The sequence below is a fragment of the Rhipicephalus sanguineus genome, chromosome 1, assembly GCF_013339695.2.
Source record: "Rhipicephalus sanguineus isolate Rsan-2018 chromosome 1, BIME_Rsan_1.4, whole genome shotgun sequence".
NCBI lineage: Eukaryota > Metazoa > Arthropoda > Arachnida > Ixodida > Ixodidae > Rhipicephalus > Rhipicephalus sanguineus.
This window is the reverse complement of record NC_051176.1, coordinates 252,820,495-252,838,673: the sequence shown is the minus strand read 5'-3', so window position 1 is coordinate 252,838,673 and position 18,179 is coordinate 252,820,495. Positions and strand designations below refer to the sequence as shown.

The 18,179-nt window shown below is 45.2% G+C and overlaps 1 protein-coding gene across 1 annotated transcript in view; it reads right to left on the bottom strand.

Annotated features, from left to right (window-relative positions):
• Window positions 1–18,179, bottom strand: part of LOC119377843 (protein O-mannosyl-transferase Tmtc3) — a 334,865-nt gene that overhangs the window by 33,793 nt on the left and 282,893 nt on the right. Inside the window, exons 8-12 of the mRNA XM_037647143.2 lie at window positions 15,033–15,148; window positions 11,048–11,190; window positions 6,252–6,504; window positions 5,219–5,370; window positions 4,676–4,759 (exon numbers count right to left, since the gene is read on the bottom strand). Of these exons, the coding sequence (XP_037503071.1) occupies window positions 4,676–4,759; window positions 5,219–5,370; window positions 6,252–6,504; window positions 11,048–11,190; window positions 15,033–15,148 (748 nt within the window). The remainder of the gene's footprint in view (window positions 1–4,675; window positions 4,760–5,218; window positions 5,371–6,251; window positions 6,505–11,047; window positions 11,191–15,032; window positions 15,149–18,179) is intronic.

The window sequence follows — 18,179 nt, the reverse complement described above, 5'->3', positions numbered from 1 at the left end:
TCACGGGACCACCAAAAATATTCGTATCATCTGAAATTCGTATCACCAAAAGGCATAGAAAATTAGCCAAAAGAAAGCTGGCGTACATTTTCATTTATTGTTTTTCAGGGCCGCAGCAACGTCAGGAAGAACCCTGAATGATTGCCAGTCAAGTTTTTAGATGTCGGCAATCATACCAGCACTCGTAAATGTACGGCCCGTGCGCGCGTATTTAATTAATGAACCAGGTGCGTTGTGACCCGCGACAGCAGTAGCCCCTTCGAAATTTTAGCATGCTTTTTTGCATGACTGCAGCGAAAGTAACGAAGGAAGCGCTTTGACGCGATGGATGAAGGCCACAAAGTTACAGAACCACGGCCCTGTGTTATGATTTTGTTATCGCGGAGGTGAGTGAGTGAGTGAGTGAGTGAGTGAGTGAGTGAGTGAGTGAGTGAGTGAGTGAGTGAGTGAGTGAGTGAGTGAGTGAGTGAGTGAGTAAAAACTTTATTGAACATGTCCGGCCTCATTGAGCGGGGTGGGGCTACGAGCACCCCAGCCTAGGTAACGGCCTCGATTCCTTGTACCCGGGCGGCATCCCGGGCGGGCCGGACGACCCACAGTTGATCGGCAAGGTCGTGGCTGAGGTTTTGGGGATGTTTTTTGGGAGATTTACGGCCGTGCCCGCACAAGTGCGCCTTCAACGGTCGCGCATGTTGACGTTGTGAGGCCTGACTCCTTCGCCAAGACCGTTCTCGCCTTCTTTCGGTCCTCGTCCACCTTTCATAGAATGTCTGATGCACGAGGCAGGCACGTGCAAACACAGTAACAACGACAGCAGCCCGCGTCGACACGTTAGAAAAAAAAAAAAAAACATGGCGCTTATGTCCTCTGTAATCTAAACGCGAAGGCACACGGAAGCACATAGCCTCAAAGATTCGCGCACACAATCTTGGAGGCTGTGACGCGTCTCTGAAGGTTTATTCTGACCGTAAGAAACGCGTTTTTCTTACACCGTGATTCTGACGATTTGGCGGTGCGGCGCGCATGCCCACGCTTGCGTTCCCGCGCTCGCGCGTGCTTCCGCGACAGCGCGGGCAGCACCTCTTCGTACCTGGGCGGTAGCGTACGTTCGTATCAAACGTCGCTGGGTGAAAATCGGTTCGCAACAGCCGTACTCCATTACATTGCAGGCCAATGGGCGTTGGCCGGGACCAACGAAAAATTCGTATCACCCCGAAATTCGTATGAGCCGTGATCGTATCACCGAGGTTTCACTGTACACCAAAATTGGTATTGCGCGAAGTGACTGTATGAAGAACATGAATAACAGTTGGTAAGATGAAAACCATGACATGCATGTCATGTATGTCATGATTTACATGCCACGCTCATGATGCATTCGCGGCCGCTTCGCTAGCTTGATGTAGACCAAAATTGGTATTGTGCGCAGCGACTGTATGACGAACGTAAATGAGACATGGTAGCATGAAAATCATGACATGCATGACATGTACGACATGATTTACATGTCATGCTCATGGCGCACTCGTGGCCGTTTCGCTTGCTTGATATGCACCAAAATTGGTATTGCGCGACACGACCGTATGACGAACGTAAGTAAGAGGTGGTAACACGAAAATCATGACATGCAAGTCATGTACGACATGATTTGCAAGCCACACTCATGATACATTCGCGGCCGTTTCGCTAGCTTGATATACACCAAAATTGGTATTGCGCGAAGCGACTGTTTGACGAACGTAAATGAAAGGAGTTAACATGAAAATCATGACATGCATGTTATGTATGGCATGATTTACATGCTATACTCGTGGTGCACTCGCGGCCATTTCGCTCGTTTGATATACACCAAAATTGATATTGCGCGATGTGACTGTATGACGAACATAAATGAGAGGTCTTAACATGCGAATCATGTTATGCATGTCATGTACGGTATGATTTACATGCCACTGTCATGGTGTGCTTCCGGCCGTTTTGTTAACTGGATATATACCAAAATTGGTATGGCACGACACGAGTGCGTGATGAACATAAGCGACAGGTCATGCATTGTAAATACCAGAATAGCGTTTCATTGGCATGGTGTATACTAGATTGTGCATGCATGCGTGCATGGCAAACATGCGATATATGGTGGACTAGATGCCATGGCATGAATGATTTCATTTGGCTCAAAGACAAACAAGGCGATGTATGCAGCTCTTTGCTGGATGCTTCGCATTACATCGATTCCCACAGTGCGTGGGATCTGCCGAATTTTTTTTTATTTGGCTGCTGCTATTATCTGCTACTGGACGGGTATACTTGTGGAATATACATAGTAAGGTTTGTGTGAGCGCCGCATAGGCAACTGTAGGCAAAACGAGCTTATAAAGGGTGTTTTTTTCTTAGACTACACAGATTTTTAATGAAAATCTTATGACAGTCAGTCTCTTGTCGGCCTCACACACGAGCTCTATATATGCCGAAGCGGAAACACTTTGCCGCAGCTAAAATGACATTGAAGCGAGTGATCCACAAAAGCCCGTTAATTAGCGTTATGGTTCTCGACTTTAGGACAGTTGTTTATATCAAGAAGTTGCAGTCTGTGACAATTTATGGTCTGCCCGCATTTTTCTTCGAAGTCACAAAAATTGCACGTAATTTAAAATATTCATAATCGAATTTTGATAGCGATATCGAAACTGACCGGGCCCGGCAAGCAGGAAACGCGGCCACTCTGTTACGTCAGACCGAAACTTCCCGTTACAAGGAAGCGACGAAATTTGAATGAAGGCGCGTCGCGGCAGTATCTTGCCGTGGAAAGCGGGAACTCATCTCCTTTGCACTTATCTTTGCGTAAGATGTTTGGTGCTTATCTGTTTCTTTTGGGTTCAGCGAAAGAAAACCGCAATATCCATTTTTTATTTTACTGTACAGCATAAAACTCGGGGGCAACCACTGCGGCGCTTCTTGCAGACAGGCGAAAGAGTTTTTCGCTCCTATTGAAAAGGTAAGCACCACACGTCGCACGTAAAGAATGAGTGGTCTGCCTGTATATTTCGGATGTCTTGCCATTTTCCTGACAAGATTCTGCTTCGACACTCCTTGATTCAAATTTCGTCACTTCCTTGTCAGTGGAAGTTCCGGTCTGACGTAACAGAGTGGCCGCGTTTCGATATCGGCATTAAAATTCGATTATGAATATCTCGAATCACGCGCAACATTTGTGATTTCCAAAAAAAATGGGAATGTCATAAATTGCCGTGGTTTGCAACTTCCTAATATAAGCAACTGCCCTAGGGGCAACAATTAAACTGTTAATGAACGAGTTTTCGTTAATTAGTCACTTCAATGTCACTGTAGCTGCGGCAAGGTATTTCCGCCTCGACGTAGAGTTCGTCTGCGAAAACTAAAGGAGCCTGAACGTCGCAGAATTTTATTAAATATGTGTATTGTCAGAAAAAAAAACAGCCTGTATAACGCATGCATGCACGCGTTATACAGGGCGTTTTTTTACATACATACATACATACATACATACATACATACATACATACATACATACATACATACATACATACATACATACATACATACATACATACATACATACATACATACGTACGTACGTACGTACGTATGTATGTATGTATGTATGTATGTATGTATGTATGTATGTATGTATGTATGTATGTATGTATGTATGTATGCATGCATGTATGTATGTATGTATGTATGTATGTATGTATGTATGTATGTATGTATGTATGTATTGTCATATCCTAATTTTTGCACTATATATACTGCGACCTTCAATTAAGGTGCCTGATGGATAGCTTTCACCTTATGAAATTGCACATTATGTCGTCGTGTTCGTGTCGTACTTGTGTGTGTTGTTTTCACTAGCGGCAAAATGTCACACAGTAAACAATACCAACAAGGCCAAGAATAAGTTCTCCTAAAGTATATTAAAGGGATTCATTTATTTACTCGACCCAAAAGTAATTTAACAATTTGGTAAGTGCCGCTGGGTGTGTACCCATTCCTAGCCAGCCTTTTGGAATGGGTAAGCGCCACTGTGGCACAAGGGGGGCGCACATTCCTTAAATCTATCGAAATATGCGTCGTACATCTGTCATGCATGCACCTGTCATCGTTGTATGACGCTCGACACGCTTTAAACTTGGTCCTCGTGACATGGCTACGCAGGCGCCTTAAATTGTGCAAACTTTTTCGTCTACAATCGCAACCATGATATTTTTAGACGCCATAGCCGCAAGTGCATTTGTACTTGCGTCGATTTTGGTTCCCCCGCCTCGTTTAAGCGTTTAAACATTATGCACAGAACCATGCAGGAAATTCTTTTAGATTACCAGCATACAGCTAGTTGGAACACGAATATCAAAATTATGCAGCTTTAAGAGATCAGAACTACAACGGTTGAAGAATGCCGTTAAGCGATACAGCTAACGTAATCAAAGGTACTGAATGACCCACTTCGACAGCAGAGTTTTATGGATAGTACAGGGGAACCATGGCAGAACAATAAAGCGGCTTAAAGAATCCGCTTGTTTGCTCTCTTAATGTTCCCTCGCAGAATAGAAGAAAACGAGGTTTATAGGACACAAAGAAAACAAAGAAAACCGTAGTATTTAAACCGCGATTTACAAATCGCTGTGTCATATCTTACCAGTCGTAGTTACGAAGAACCGTTTTCGTGAAGTGGGTAAGCAGCAATATGGCGACGCCCAGTTTAAGCCAAGTTCCGTGATACCTGTAATATGCGAGAACGAGATAATCGTTGCTGTTTCGAATATCCGGTATCAAATGTTCGCTGAAAAAGAATATCGTTTCAAATCAGTTCTCTTTCTCTACTACAACGCTATTCGATAACACGCATACATACAAAAAGTAGACATGTGATAAGATATTACGATGGTTGACTACAGTGATTGATATTTTGTGCGTTAGGAAATATTTCAGTAATAAGGGGCAGGATGGGCGCTTCAGTAGATGTTTCAGCATATTATGGCAGCATCAATTCCTTTCACTTTTCGTGTGAATACGTAGGTTGTCTACTTTTATCAAACGACGCATCACATTGAAATTAGAATTTTTTACAAGACATATCAGTGCACAATGATTCGAGGAGGTGGTGGCGCCGTTGCCATTGTCACGTTCGGATTGTTGTTTTTCTGTTATTTTTATTTATTCATCGCGTCGTATCTCTCACCTGTAGTGCTGCCAGAGAAGGCTGAAACCCTGTGCCACCAGGAGACAAAAACCCAGGCTTGGCAGGTAGAGCACCCGCTCGGCGATAACGAAGCCCACGGGGTGCAGCAGATTGGACGCAGGTAGGTATGGTATGCAAGCCAAGGACAGTCCCTGCGCGACAGTGGGCGGATTTGACAAGTAGCACCGAAGCCGACACACGCACATTCACGTATTCGCGGCAGGGGGCAGAACAAGAGATCACGTACAGGGCGATGTTTACCAGCCATGTAAGGATATTCTAGAAATCATGCGATATCCGGAGCGAGATATAACTAGTCGCTTTACACCTAATTACATCAGACAATAAATTCTTGGCTGACAGTGCGATGACACGTTTGTCTATTACAACGAAAGAACGCTTACATTGTACCAACTAGCGAAGGATTTTCACGTCGTTGTATTTACACAGTCTACGATGCAGCCATATGGGACACGATCCCCGTAATCGGCAATGCGCATAGGTTGATGTCTGACAAAGGCCTGAGTAATGCGATTGTACAACTTTCCAGTGAGCTGTAGCAACTTTTTAAATAGTAAACGGCAAACTAAGAAGAATAATGCCAGTTTCGAAGGTTTAGGTCGCGCTTCACGCAGTCGTATTCGCCAGGGGATGGGGAATACGACTGAGTGACTGCGCCACTCCGTACACGTTAGCAAAATTTGGTATAGGTCTGAAGCGGAGATAAGTAACAATGCCATCATGCGCCGAAGACAAATTGCGAAGATAGTAGGCTGGCATTATTTATTAATCATTGGTGTTCTATGATTCACATCCCAAATCTCTCGTCGATGAGCACTGTTTGCAACAAATCGCCTCAGTGAAGTGGGTAAGATATTTTACTGTGCCTCTTTGGCGTTTTCACTTTAATGAAGCGATATCACCTGACCGCACAAGCGAATTGTTTTGACTTACTCCAGCTTGATATTGCCAGTAAATCAACTTCCAACTCACCACGCGTTTTCACGCATGCCTGCACTGACGATGATCTCACCATAAGCAGTGGCTTTCGGTGGTGCTCGTCGGCTCGGAGCGCCGCCCTGGTAGCCATCGCTAAGAAAAGGTAAAGTGCCATCGTTCCAAGGTTCCTCACGTCTGCCAGCGACCTCACTAGCGGCACTGTTCCCATCGTCCAATCACAGCAGAGATCACTTGGGAAGACTAGGAGCCAGGCGTTCAACGCTGTCAGATAGTTGTAAGTCAGCTGGCGTGACGGTGACGGAGCCACCGATGCTGGGTTGTCGAAGCTGCAAAAAATATACAAAAAAAATGAAGCAGATTTTTTTAAAATTCAGAATTCCATAAGCACTTACTGAACGTTTTGAATGACATACAATCTTTTTTGTGCTAACAGTTTGGATCCTTCGTGTCACGTGTTTGAATCCCGCGTTTGCAATCCCTCACAGAAACACATTGACCTTTTTTTTTCTTATTGCACCGCGTTCAGTGTGAATAATGTACGACTATAGTTTCAAAGAGCGCTGCTGCGTTTCGCTCCAACTAAATGCCTGCCTTGGGCCGAAAATTCAAGCTGAAACATGACGCGCTTTAGCGCGAGGTCACGTGCCTGATGACAGCGCAGCACATACACAACTGCGCCGGAGCGGCAGCTGAGTCACGTATGACCTCGCATTTAATTGATCCATTATTTTTTTGTAGGTAAATATTTCTGGAGCGAATACTATACGCGTAAGCTACCTGTTCTGCTTTCTTTATGAGGATTCATTAACATCGGGGTGAATATGCTGGGGCATTTGTGTGGCGCATTTGGTTTGTGGCTATCAATGTTGCAAAAACTAATACCCCTGACACACGGCCACTCTAAAGTCCTTTAGAAAAGGGGACATCTTCCGGAAAGGCGTTCGAGCGCAGTGACACACGACAAAGGAGCAACTCCCTTCCAGAAACGATCCTTTTCGGAAAGGCAGATCGCGCATCTACTTTTCGGCCAGGAAGGGAGTACTCTCGCACACAGTGTGCAGAATTTATGAATAAAAGAAAACATGTTGCAACACTAAGGTGACTAGTGACTTTTTTTTGCGAGCGAAAACGTTTTGATCTTCAGCAGTAGAACGATTTGTCGAAAAGCGAACGTTTATACTTTATAGCTATACATACTCTCAAACGCCTGCACCACATCACTAGAAAACCGCCATGCTACCATTCTAGTGTTGGCAGTGACTGGCATTTGTTGTGTCGGCGAGATAAGAATGATGGAGTCTGCTGAATCGGCGCCGTCAACCAAAGTCGTGAAAAAACCACGGGTCCAGTGGACGGAAAAGGCGACCTGGGCGCTCATAAAGTCTTGGGAAGATAACTTGGACGCCCTGCGAGGGCAAAAGCACAACGCTGTTGTGTACCAAAGGATCGCCGAGAGCCTCACCGATGCCTGTATTCCCCGTACACGTGCGCAAGTGCACGCCAAGATTGACAACTTGACACAAACGTTCAGGTATGATGAAGTTAAGTTGCTGCTAAAAACGGAAAAAATGAACGGAAATTGCGAGTATGCGCGTTATAAGCCGCCAGACAATAAAAAAAAAAGTTTTCATGCTTTAATATCGCGAAATATGATGTACATGTGCAATTTTTGAATACATTTCCTATTTTGTTGCTTGCACAAACAACGCCATTTTTTTCTACAGCGTTTTTCTGAGGAACCACTTAAAGCAGTTGTCCGGTGCCGTGTGTCATCGGCACAACTCCTTTCTGCAAATGGTCCCTTTAGGCGACAAAAGGGGTTTACCTCAAAGTACTTTACTATTGCCCGTGTGTCAGGGGCGTAAGATGAGCGAAAGCAGATTTGCAATTCTGCTTGGCCATTCGCTGTCTGGCTAATGTGTACACGCCTGACGACTCTTGCGATGGAGCAAAACGCAGCTCAACATCATTACACTTTAGACTTGGTCATTTGCCTCGTTTTTATTTATTTATTATATTGTTTGTAGGTTTTGCCTTGACACACGCTTTTCCTTTACGGACGCTTGCGTTGATGGGCAAAACAGATGGCGCATTCATGCACTGTTGTAGATAGAAAACGCCGCTGTTCTACCACTCGAGTAAGATATAAAACAAAATAGCAACAGAGATACATGATAAACGGGTCGAAGGGTATAGGGCTCGATATTTACTTGCGTCCCTAATGCGACGATTTCCTTGAAACTCGAAAATAGACTGTATACACACAAGTCCCCTACACTGCTCAATAAGTTCAGATGCGGGCTTCCCTTCTTTGCATCTCCTCTTCATCCTCGCCCACGAGGTTGTTTCGGCCCAACCGTGTAGTAAACTGTAGTGCATGGTTGCACAAACATAAGTGCATCATTAATGATCAAACAAACGGCAGGTTGCACAGCGTCTGCTGCTGCCTGTGCGCTTGGGAATCACGCAACCGGAGCAAATGTGATAAAAGTATACGGTACGGGTTGCGGTGCGCACGCTTGCGCCGCTTATGTATACCAAGCGTAGCCAGCGTAGCGTATGAACGCATAGACGAGCGCTGCAATCGCTTTTGAACGCACTTCAGAAAGCTTAGACTAAAAATATTACCCCCGCCCTTCGAATGATGCAGTATTTCCATTAAAATTCAGATTACTATAATATGCATACAATGCCTGAGAGGATGAACCCCCCGAAAAAAGTGAGGAGGTCAGAACGAAAGAAATGAAATATAAGAAGCGCGCTGTTGCTCTCCGCTCGGTTGGGGGTCTATACTACATTAATAAACTTCAGGCTACGGAGAATTCAAGCTACGGAAGGGAGCCGTGATAGCGCTTGAGAATTTGGCCTTCACTGAGTCATCCAAACAGTCCCTTTGTATAGAAAGACATTAACATGCAGCATTGAAGTTAACGATAAAAAAAACTCACAAAATTCTTGACAACTGTAGATTGCTGGGCAAGGCTTGACGTACTAACTGGGATATAAAAAGAACGCTTAGGAAGGCGACGAAAGAAGAATAGAACACACACCACGAAGCACTGACTAACAACTTGGAAGGTTTATTGCAAAGGCTGCAATAATAAATAGAATAAACCCACACCTGACTGCGAGAAGAATCGTCAGAAGATAAAAACAATTAATACGTATACGGAGTCCTTGACGCATCGCTAGTTTACGAACTGTCAGTATATTGGAGTTCTCTTTTGGCTAGAGTTAAAGGTAAGCTGCTCACGCACCCGTCACCACTTGAGCGATCAGGCGAGCACCTGCGTTGCAATAGCGCCCAATCACCTCTTCATTATTGTGCGCCTGCTCTTCTCTCCGCTCCTCTTTCCATTTTTCTTTCCCCTTTCCCCCAGTGTAGAGTAACAAACAGAATGTTTCAGTTCTGTCCGACCTCCCTCCTTTTCTCTCGTTTGTGTGCATTTGTCTCTCTCTCTCTTTCACCTAGCAATATAAAACAATTAAATTATGGAGTATTTACGTGCCCACACAAGGATATATTTATGCGGCACGCCGTTGTGGGGGACCCTGGAGTGTAGATATTTTGACCACCTGGGGGTTCTTTAACGTGCACCTAAATCTAAGTACGCGGGTGTTTTTTCATTATGCCCCCATCGAAATGTGACCGCCGTGACCGGCAATCGAAGCTGCGTCCTTGAGACTATAGAAGCGCAACACCTTACCTGCTAAGCTATTATGGCGGGTACCTGGCAATATCTTAAATCTGCAGAGGACCCGTACGCGCTTCACTGAAGGGTCATATTGCTACCTTGCTTGTGGCGACAGTTGTTGGCGTGTTCCCCGAGCCGCTTGTTTAAACAGCGATCTGTCTGGCAAATGTAGACCTTTTAAAAGGAATAACACAACTTTGAACAATACATTCGCAGCACACTTCACGAAAGGCTTTGCGCGCCTAGTCGTGCACACCACCTTATTTGGCTCCTCGGAGTTGACGCGCTTGCAGAGACGGCCCAGCTTGTAGGGGTATGAAAACGACCTCAACGCGCACTGTTCAGGCGATTTCCTGGATCATGCGCGAAGCGCCGTGGATATAAAGAATGACGCACGGACGAGTTCTTTTTTTTTTTCGTCCGTCACTAGCTGCTGTTCGCCCGTTGTAGATTAACCATGTTCTTTTCGATTATGCTTTGAAGTAGGTTTTCAAGAAAGGTGGCGTTTCCCACTTCACGAAACGAACATTAAAGTAAATTTTTCAAGAAGCTTGCGTTTCACAGTTTTGCGCAGCCTGCGTATCTGGGATATTAAAACATGGCTTGCCAGCTCTCATTCCGCCCACCAACATTGGAGGACTGGAATTGCCTTCGCGCATCAGTCCCTACCATTCGAGGCTTTTTTCATTTTTGTGAATATTAGCTAATGGTGTATATAACTATGGCATTTTTATCATTACAGAAAGTTTTAAATTCTACCCCTCTACTCTGTTCTACCGTCAGTCCGTGAGGATAACGACGGGGGGCGGAAGCTATATTTTATGCCCTTAATGCTGGCATTTGGGCCACGGTTTTGTATGGTGAAGCTAGAAGGTAATTTACGAATGAATGAAGTTTTATTGATTTGCGTAGCCATATATGGAAAATTACGGGAGCTAAAACCCCCAAGACGTGCATCGGCATTGTTGCGAGTGATTTCGATGAACAAACAAGTCTTCGAGGCTCTAGCCAAAACCTGATTCATTTAGCGTCTCAGACAGAACATACCAGATGACACGCTGTTGCCAGATGTGATCAATTTTTTTTTTACCATGACCTCACGAAAAGGAGGTTCCCTCATTCGAAAATAATTGAGAAGTGAGAAAAAAAATTCTGTAGATGATTCATTATTCACCGGTTGAAGGCAGGCAGGTGAGGCCCGTTGATGTGAATGCGTGCCATAACTACTGCAGTTGCCAACGACGCCAAAGTGAATACTCGGTAGAGGCTGTCTTTCCATGCCCCCCACGTAGTTGACCACAACGAGCTCCAGGGGGTCTGTCAAAAAAAAAAAGAAACATTCGCAAGTCGAAGATGCCACCAACACAAATACAAGTAAAACATAGGATATTTGGTGTTCGCCTGATTTCTTCAGATGTCAAGCTTCACATATAATAATTAATTTAATTATTTCGCAAAAAAAAAGAAAAAAAGAAACTGACAGAGTCCCTTATACAATCGTCCAAGACGACTCAAAGGCGCAGGCCATCCGGTGTGGCTATTTTATCATAATCATCCCCAGCACCACAGCACCGCACGCCGCATTTTTCTTCTGATGAGGCGCTTAAATAATATTAATATCTGGGGTTTAACGTCCCAAAACCACGACATGATTATGAGAGACGCCGCAGTGGAGGGCTCCGGAAATTTCGACCACCTGGGGTTCTTTAACGTCCACCTAAATCTAAGTACACGGGCCTCAAACATTTTCGCCTCCATCGAAAATGCAGCCGCCGCGGCCGGGATTCGATCCCGCGACCTTCGGGTCAGCAGTCGAGCGCCATAACCACTAGATCACCGTGGCGGGGCAAGGCACTTAAAGCTTCCGCCATAAAAATATTATACAAGCGTTATTGTTTCATACATATCACACACACACACACACACACACACACACACACACACACACACACACACACACACACACACACACACACACACACACACACACACACACACACACACACACACACACACACACACACACACACACACACACACACACACACACACACACACACACACGCACACACACGCACACGCACACACACGCACACACATACACACACACACACACACACACACACACACGCACAAGCACGCAAGCATGACGATTTGCTCGCATGGAACAAACCTTATGGACAGTGCTAACGCGTTTATTGTCACTAATCTTTGATAGTTTGGCTTCGCCTCACAAATGCTATAAAGCAGGTGAAGCACGCTTCGCAGTAACATAGCTATAAGAGCAATAAGGCGCAGTGAAGTGGAATTAGCATATATATAACCCACCAAAAAAAAAAAAACTGATAATTTATTAACTAACGTTGCGACCGGTGGAACAGCCTTCGTCAGCGTGAATATGGTTACAGGGCGCCGTCTTTTCTAAGCCGTTGGACGCTACAACAGTTTTTTTTTCTTGTGAAGGAGCACAAATGCGGAGGAATGCACGCGGGGAGCTCCGCAAGTATGCGGGTGAAAAGATCACGTTTCCGGCCGCTGTGAAGCGCGACATCATGCTGCAGCTCTTTGTGGAACAGCAGCCAAGTGCATTTGGACACATGCATGTGCACGTGCACGTCTGGTGCTTGTGTCACGCGTCAGGTTCTCGTATTCTTCTCTCGTGACAGCTAGTAATATGAGATACTCTGTTAAACTGAGTTGGCTGCAATAATGGCTCATCTTTTTCGCCAGAGGGATACATACGAAATGCGATACTTCCAAACTTAACCAATTTACTGTGCTTCGATATATGTCAAAACAACAGCTCCCTGTGGAGTGTTAATAGCATCGCCATGGTCATTTATTTTACCGTCTCTTCTCTTAGCCACAGCTCTGCCCGAAAAAAAAAATCGCCTTGGCAGTGTGGTTTGGAGTAGGTGGCAGGAATACAGTTAAAAAAATAAGTACTAAGAAGTTAACAGCAATAAAGCTAAGAAAAAACAAACATACAATATATGTTTAATACTACTCGAACTGAGCCGCGCATTTCTGTGTCAGCTAGTCACATCGCATTGGCTCGCATGCGGCTATTGGCAGGTGTATAAAAGAGCTCGTGCAACGTGGCGTGTTGTATGCTCGAGTGAAGGAGAACATTAGGCGTTTCTACTTTTATTTTCAGACAGCGCGACCGAATAGCATCAGCGTGAGAGAGACATAGAGCGGCGAGAAATATGACCACGGTGCTAGAAAAAGAGGGCGTCGAGGCTGGGCAAAAAACCAAGCACAAACCACAGCGGCGCCCTCGCAGAGGCGTCGCGAGTGGCACCAGGAGGAAAGATGACTTTTGTTTAGAAATTTCTGCGTGAATCACGCGGCCGACGCGCGGTGCAATCGATCGGCGGGACGCGTCGCGGCACGAACACTTTCGCTGCTGCGCCGAGCGCAAATGTTTGCGAGTAGTCTGTCCATCGAGCGGCGCCGATAATGGTATTTGTCACGCGTCAAGCGAAGCAGCCAACTGCGCCGGGGGCTGCGCTGGATAAAGCACGCTCTCGAACGCTCTTGCCTCCGGCGTCCGACCCCGAAAAACAAGATCAACACCGAGATGGGCACAGCTGACGAACGCAAACAACGGGAGAAAACGGCACCGAGAGCGCGGTCGAGGCGAGGGAAGGGGCGCAAAGGTAAACAGATAGCGGGTCGACATAGATGCAGGACTGGGAGTATCAAGGCGCCGTCCTCTGGAGGGGGAGGGGGGGACGATCCTCGTCCGTCTTCCACCTCGCTACTCCGTGGACTGCTGGGCGGCACCTGGCAGGGCGCTTGGGACGGGTGCGCGCAGCTGGTGGGATGCTCTTCGCGATGCACGGTGGCAGCGGGGGTGGTAAATGCGCTGCTACTGTTCACATATCTTGTGCTCGGCAATTTACAAACCCGCGAAAAAGAGACTGCGCGTGAACAGGCACACAAGGACGGACGGATGGAAGGACGGGATGCTCCTCACTCACTCACTCACTCACTCACTCACTCACTCACTCACTCACTCACTCACTCACTCACTCACTCACTCACTCACTCACTCACTCACTCACTCACTCACTCACTCACTCACTCACTCACTCACTCACTCACTCACTCACTCACTCCCTCACTCACTCACTCACTCACTCACTCACTCACTCACTCACTCACTCACTCACTCACCTCACTCACTCACTCACTCACTCACTCACTCACTCACTCACTCACTCACTCACTCACTCACTCACTCACTCACTCAGTAAATCAATCAATCAATCAATCAATCAATCAATCAATCAATCAATCAATCAATCAATCAATCAATCAATCAATCAATCAATCAATCAATCAATCAATCGTGCCTCTTTGTGTTACTCGTCACTAGCAACAATCACTTAAAATACCACCTATAAGACGTACTTCAGCCAGCGTTAAATGAGACATTTAATTGAACCATCAGCTTTATACAAAATGCAACGAGACAAGGCGATTTATTCCTCTGCGCTTTCTTTCTTAGCAGCTGAAGGTCAGTAAATAAAATGTCGCCACCCAAAACAACGATATACGGCGTGCGCTCCATTATGAAAGACAATAACTAATTGGCTTCGAGACAACAGACTGATGACTATGTAAAAGAAGGCCGTGTATTTAGCGGCTTTATTCAAGGGAATGAAACTGTGTTTTTCTCCCAATGCCAAACGTTTTCTACGAACGGCATGTTGTCTAGCATCTTATTTAGCTTTCTGCATCAACACTCTTTCCTTCGACAAAGCTGAGCATACAAAGACGCGTGACTTAAAGAACAAATTCAAGATTCCCTGAGAAAGAAAAAGCAATGGCGAGAAAGAAGAGCAAACAATCCGATTTTGATTGCGCAAGTATTGCTAGCTCCCAACAGCAAAAGTCTAGTGAACTACTGCTCTTGGTCAATCGCATAAATCCTACTAGTCAGTCCACTTCGCTCATTAACGAGAGTGGCTAGTCGAACCTTTTTTCTGCTGCCTACTTAACGGAGCTGCTCAGCTTTCTTTCCCGGTAAATGGTTGGAAGACCTTTTATTGTTATTCGAGTACATACAATGGGCAAACGATTGTTGTGCAAGCCCCCAAGGACACCTTGACGAAACGCCAAGCATGAACGCATGGTCAAAGCACACTCACAGCACATGAAGCAAGCTCGTAGATGCAGCATACTGCAAGAACTGTGATGCCTTGCTCCTTACAAAGCATTGCCGCCGTTGCCAGAGCGAACGTAGTTAAGCAACGCCTCCAGTGACCTGCAGAAGTACAAAACAATAATAAACTCAACCGCTGCGCTGTTGATTTGATTTTCTTGCAGCACAGCATGTAGGCTTTATATAAAACGATTTCGGGGCCTTTGAAACTGTTTTCAAAGTACTTCTAATTTGATTATAACAGACATAGGACAAGTATGGTGAATATCTCAATTTACAGTGCAAGCCAGATTTAGCTTAACATGTTTCAAATAGATGCTTTGCTTTGTGGCGCTGACTTTTCTCTCCACTGATTAGAGTAACAGCGTTAAACATCGGTTTGGTTCTCTCAATTTGATCAAGTGCACTTGAAAGATAAGTTGTATGCATCGTATATACTGCATATACAGGGTGTCCCAAATATCACGCAGCACGATTTAAAAAAAAAAGAAAAAGAGGAACGTCGTTACGTGAAGCACACCTAGCGCATATTGTTCTCAGTGTACTGTACTAGCCACTAATAAATTTTTCGTTAATGAGGTTAAGTTAATTAGTCCTGATTATGTTTCTAACCTGACAAATACTCACCTAATCACTAAAATGTCAATGAGGCATATGCAGGCATGTTCAAATGACAACTAACTGGGCTATTTTCAACAACGTACTAATTGCGTGCTCGCTTTTTTTTTTGCTAATAAAGCCCGCGAAATCTGAAAAATGACACGTGACTAGACTGCAGCGCATCAGGAAGCAGCGCCATCAAACAGGATCACTGTGGGGTAGCAAGTCAAGACTACGTTACCATCTTTTTTCGGGTGGGAGCGTAGTCACGTGTTATTTTCCATATTTCGCATGCTTTCTTTATTAGCCGGAAAAAATGAGCGCGTAATTAATAGTACGTTGCTGAAAACAGCGCTGTTAGATGTCATTTGCGCGTGCCTACATATTCCGCATTGACATTTTAACGATTAGGTAAGTAGTTGTGGAGTTAGAAACATAATTAGGACTAATTAACTAAACCTCATTAACGTTAAAATTAGTAGTGACTACTGCAGTATACTGGGAACAACATGCACTAGGTGTGCTTCGCGTAACGACGCTTCTCTTTTTTTAAATTGTGCTGAGTGATATTTGGGAAGCCCTGCGTATAGGTCAAACAACTACCTTCCTTTAATTAAGTGTGTATGGTTTGTGAACACGTGAGTGCACGTGCTGTTTGTGTGTTTGCGTGATCGTTGTGTAGACCACATTTGTCACTCAGATCCCGGAGTAGTACACCAGGGCGTGAGCTGCAGGAACGCTTTGACAAACCCTTAGGTCACGAGTTATGATTGGCTATTGATAAAGGCACCAAAATTACACAATGTTATTACAATGCGCCGAAAACGCCATAAAAGCCAAGTCAAGGTAGTAGGATAATTATTCGAACATTTAGTAGTGAGCAGTGATAATTATAGAACAAAATTATGTCAATAAAAAAAATATATCAGCACGGAACGGACTAGAACAGAAGACAAAGTGCACAGGACCTTCTCATGTAGATTTCTGAATTGTGTTCTCGGCTCTCTTGTTCTGCTTTTAAAATTAAATTCATATGTCAGCCAACTCGCCCAGATTTGCACTTTATTGCAGTTCATAATATATGGATTAAGTGCGCATTTCGTCCTCTCTCTCTCTCTCTCTCTCTCTCTTTTATAAGAGTATGCGCGCACCGACTTAAAGCACGTTAACAAGCTACGTCGTTGGCTGAAAGTATTACGAGAAAGGAAAAAACTGCTTTCTCGCCACCGCTAACAAAACTCGGCTCGTCGAAAGTGATCGCGGGTGCCACATAATCTGTGCTTTCAAATGAGATGGAGCCAAAGCGACTGTGCAAGGGGCTCAATTTGCCCGCAGGGCAACTTGAGACTTGGTACTTGGATGTGGGCGCAAAAAGACAAGGACGAAGGGAAGAAGACACACACACTGGCGCTACTGACAACAAAAAACGTTTATTTTCATTCACCAAGCCTACTTATATACCTTTTTTTTTTGCACACGACATTCACGTGACCACTAGCATATAACATGAAAAACCAGCAATACAATCACCAACAAGACAGGGTTGCAACCTCCTATGACGAAATTGACCGCTTCTGCATCACCGGCAACCAGACAGACCATAACACATGCGCAGGTAGTCTAATTGTTGGTGATTGTATTGCTGGTTTTTCATGTTATATGCTAGTGGTCACGTGAATGTCGTGTGCAAAAAAAAAGGTATATAAGTAGGCTTGGTGAATGAAAATAAACGTTTTTTGTTGTCAGTAGCGCCAGTGTGTGTGTCTTCTTCCCTTCGTCCTTGTCTTTTTGCGCCCACATCCAAGTACCATGACAGACTAACAAGCCCGCATCGCTACCCTCGGCAACTTGAGAGGCTTCCGTAATTGGGCAGAATTGGCAAATCGTCTAAATTAAGTCGAGTAACTGTAGACGTTGAAGTCAACCCCCACGGCCACCAACATCGTCGTTATTATCTCCCATCTTCTACCCTCCCTCGTTGTCCCTATCTGCCCTAAAGAGCCCCTCACAAGGCCCCACCGCAAATCTCAGTTACACAGTGGTTGTTGCAATCAGCCATCTTGGGAGTGTCGTGCCATAAGTATTTTTTAAAAAACAGTTCATTATTGTTAGAGCTAGAAGATACCTAACTCCCCTTTTACTACGCCACCAGGAGAGATCGTAGTTTGAGGTTAGGAAAGAGGCTAATTTCGGCAACCCACGTAAAGAGAAGAGGTTCTTGATGGAAAAAGGAAAATAGAAAGGTGGGGGAGTGACACAGTAACTGTCTCTCAATCGAGGACACCACAACCGCGTCACTTTAGGGGAAGGGGGTAAAAGGGAAGGAGGAGAAGATGGTGGAAGGAAAGGGAAGGTCACAACAGGTAGAGGGCTGGGGGCAGAGGAAGCGGGGAGATTCGTCGTTGTCGTTGCTGGTCAGGCGCTAAGCACGGCCTAGAGGCGGTCTGCGAGTTGCGCGGCATCAATGTACTCGAGCACCGCGCGTAGGGCACCGCGAACACGGTCCATGGCTCCGGCCGGGTGCAGCACATCG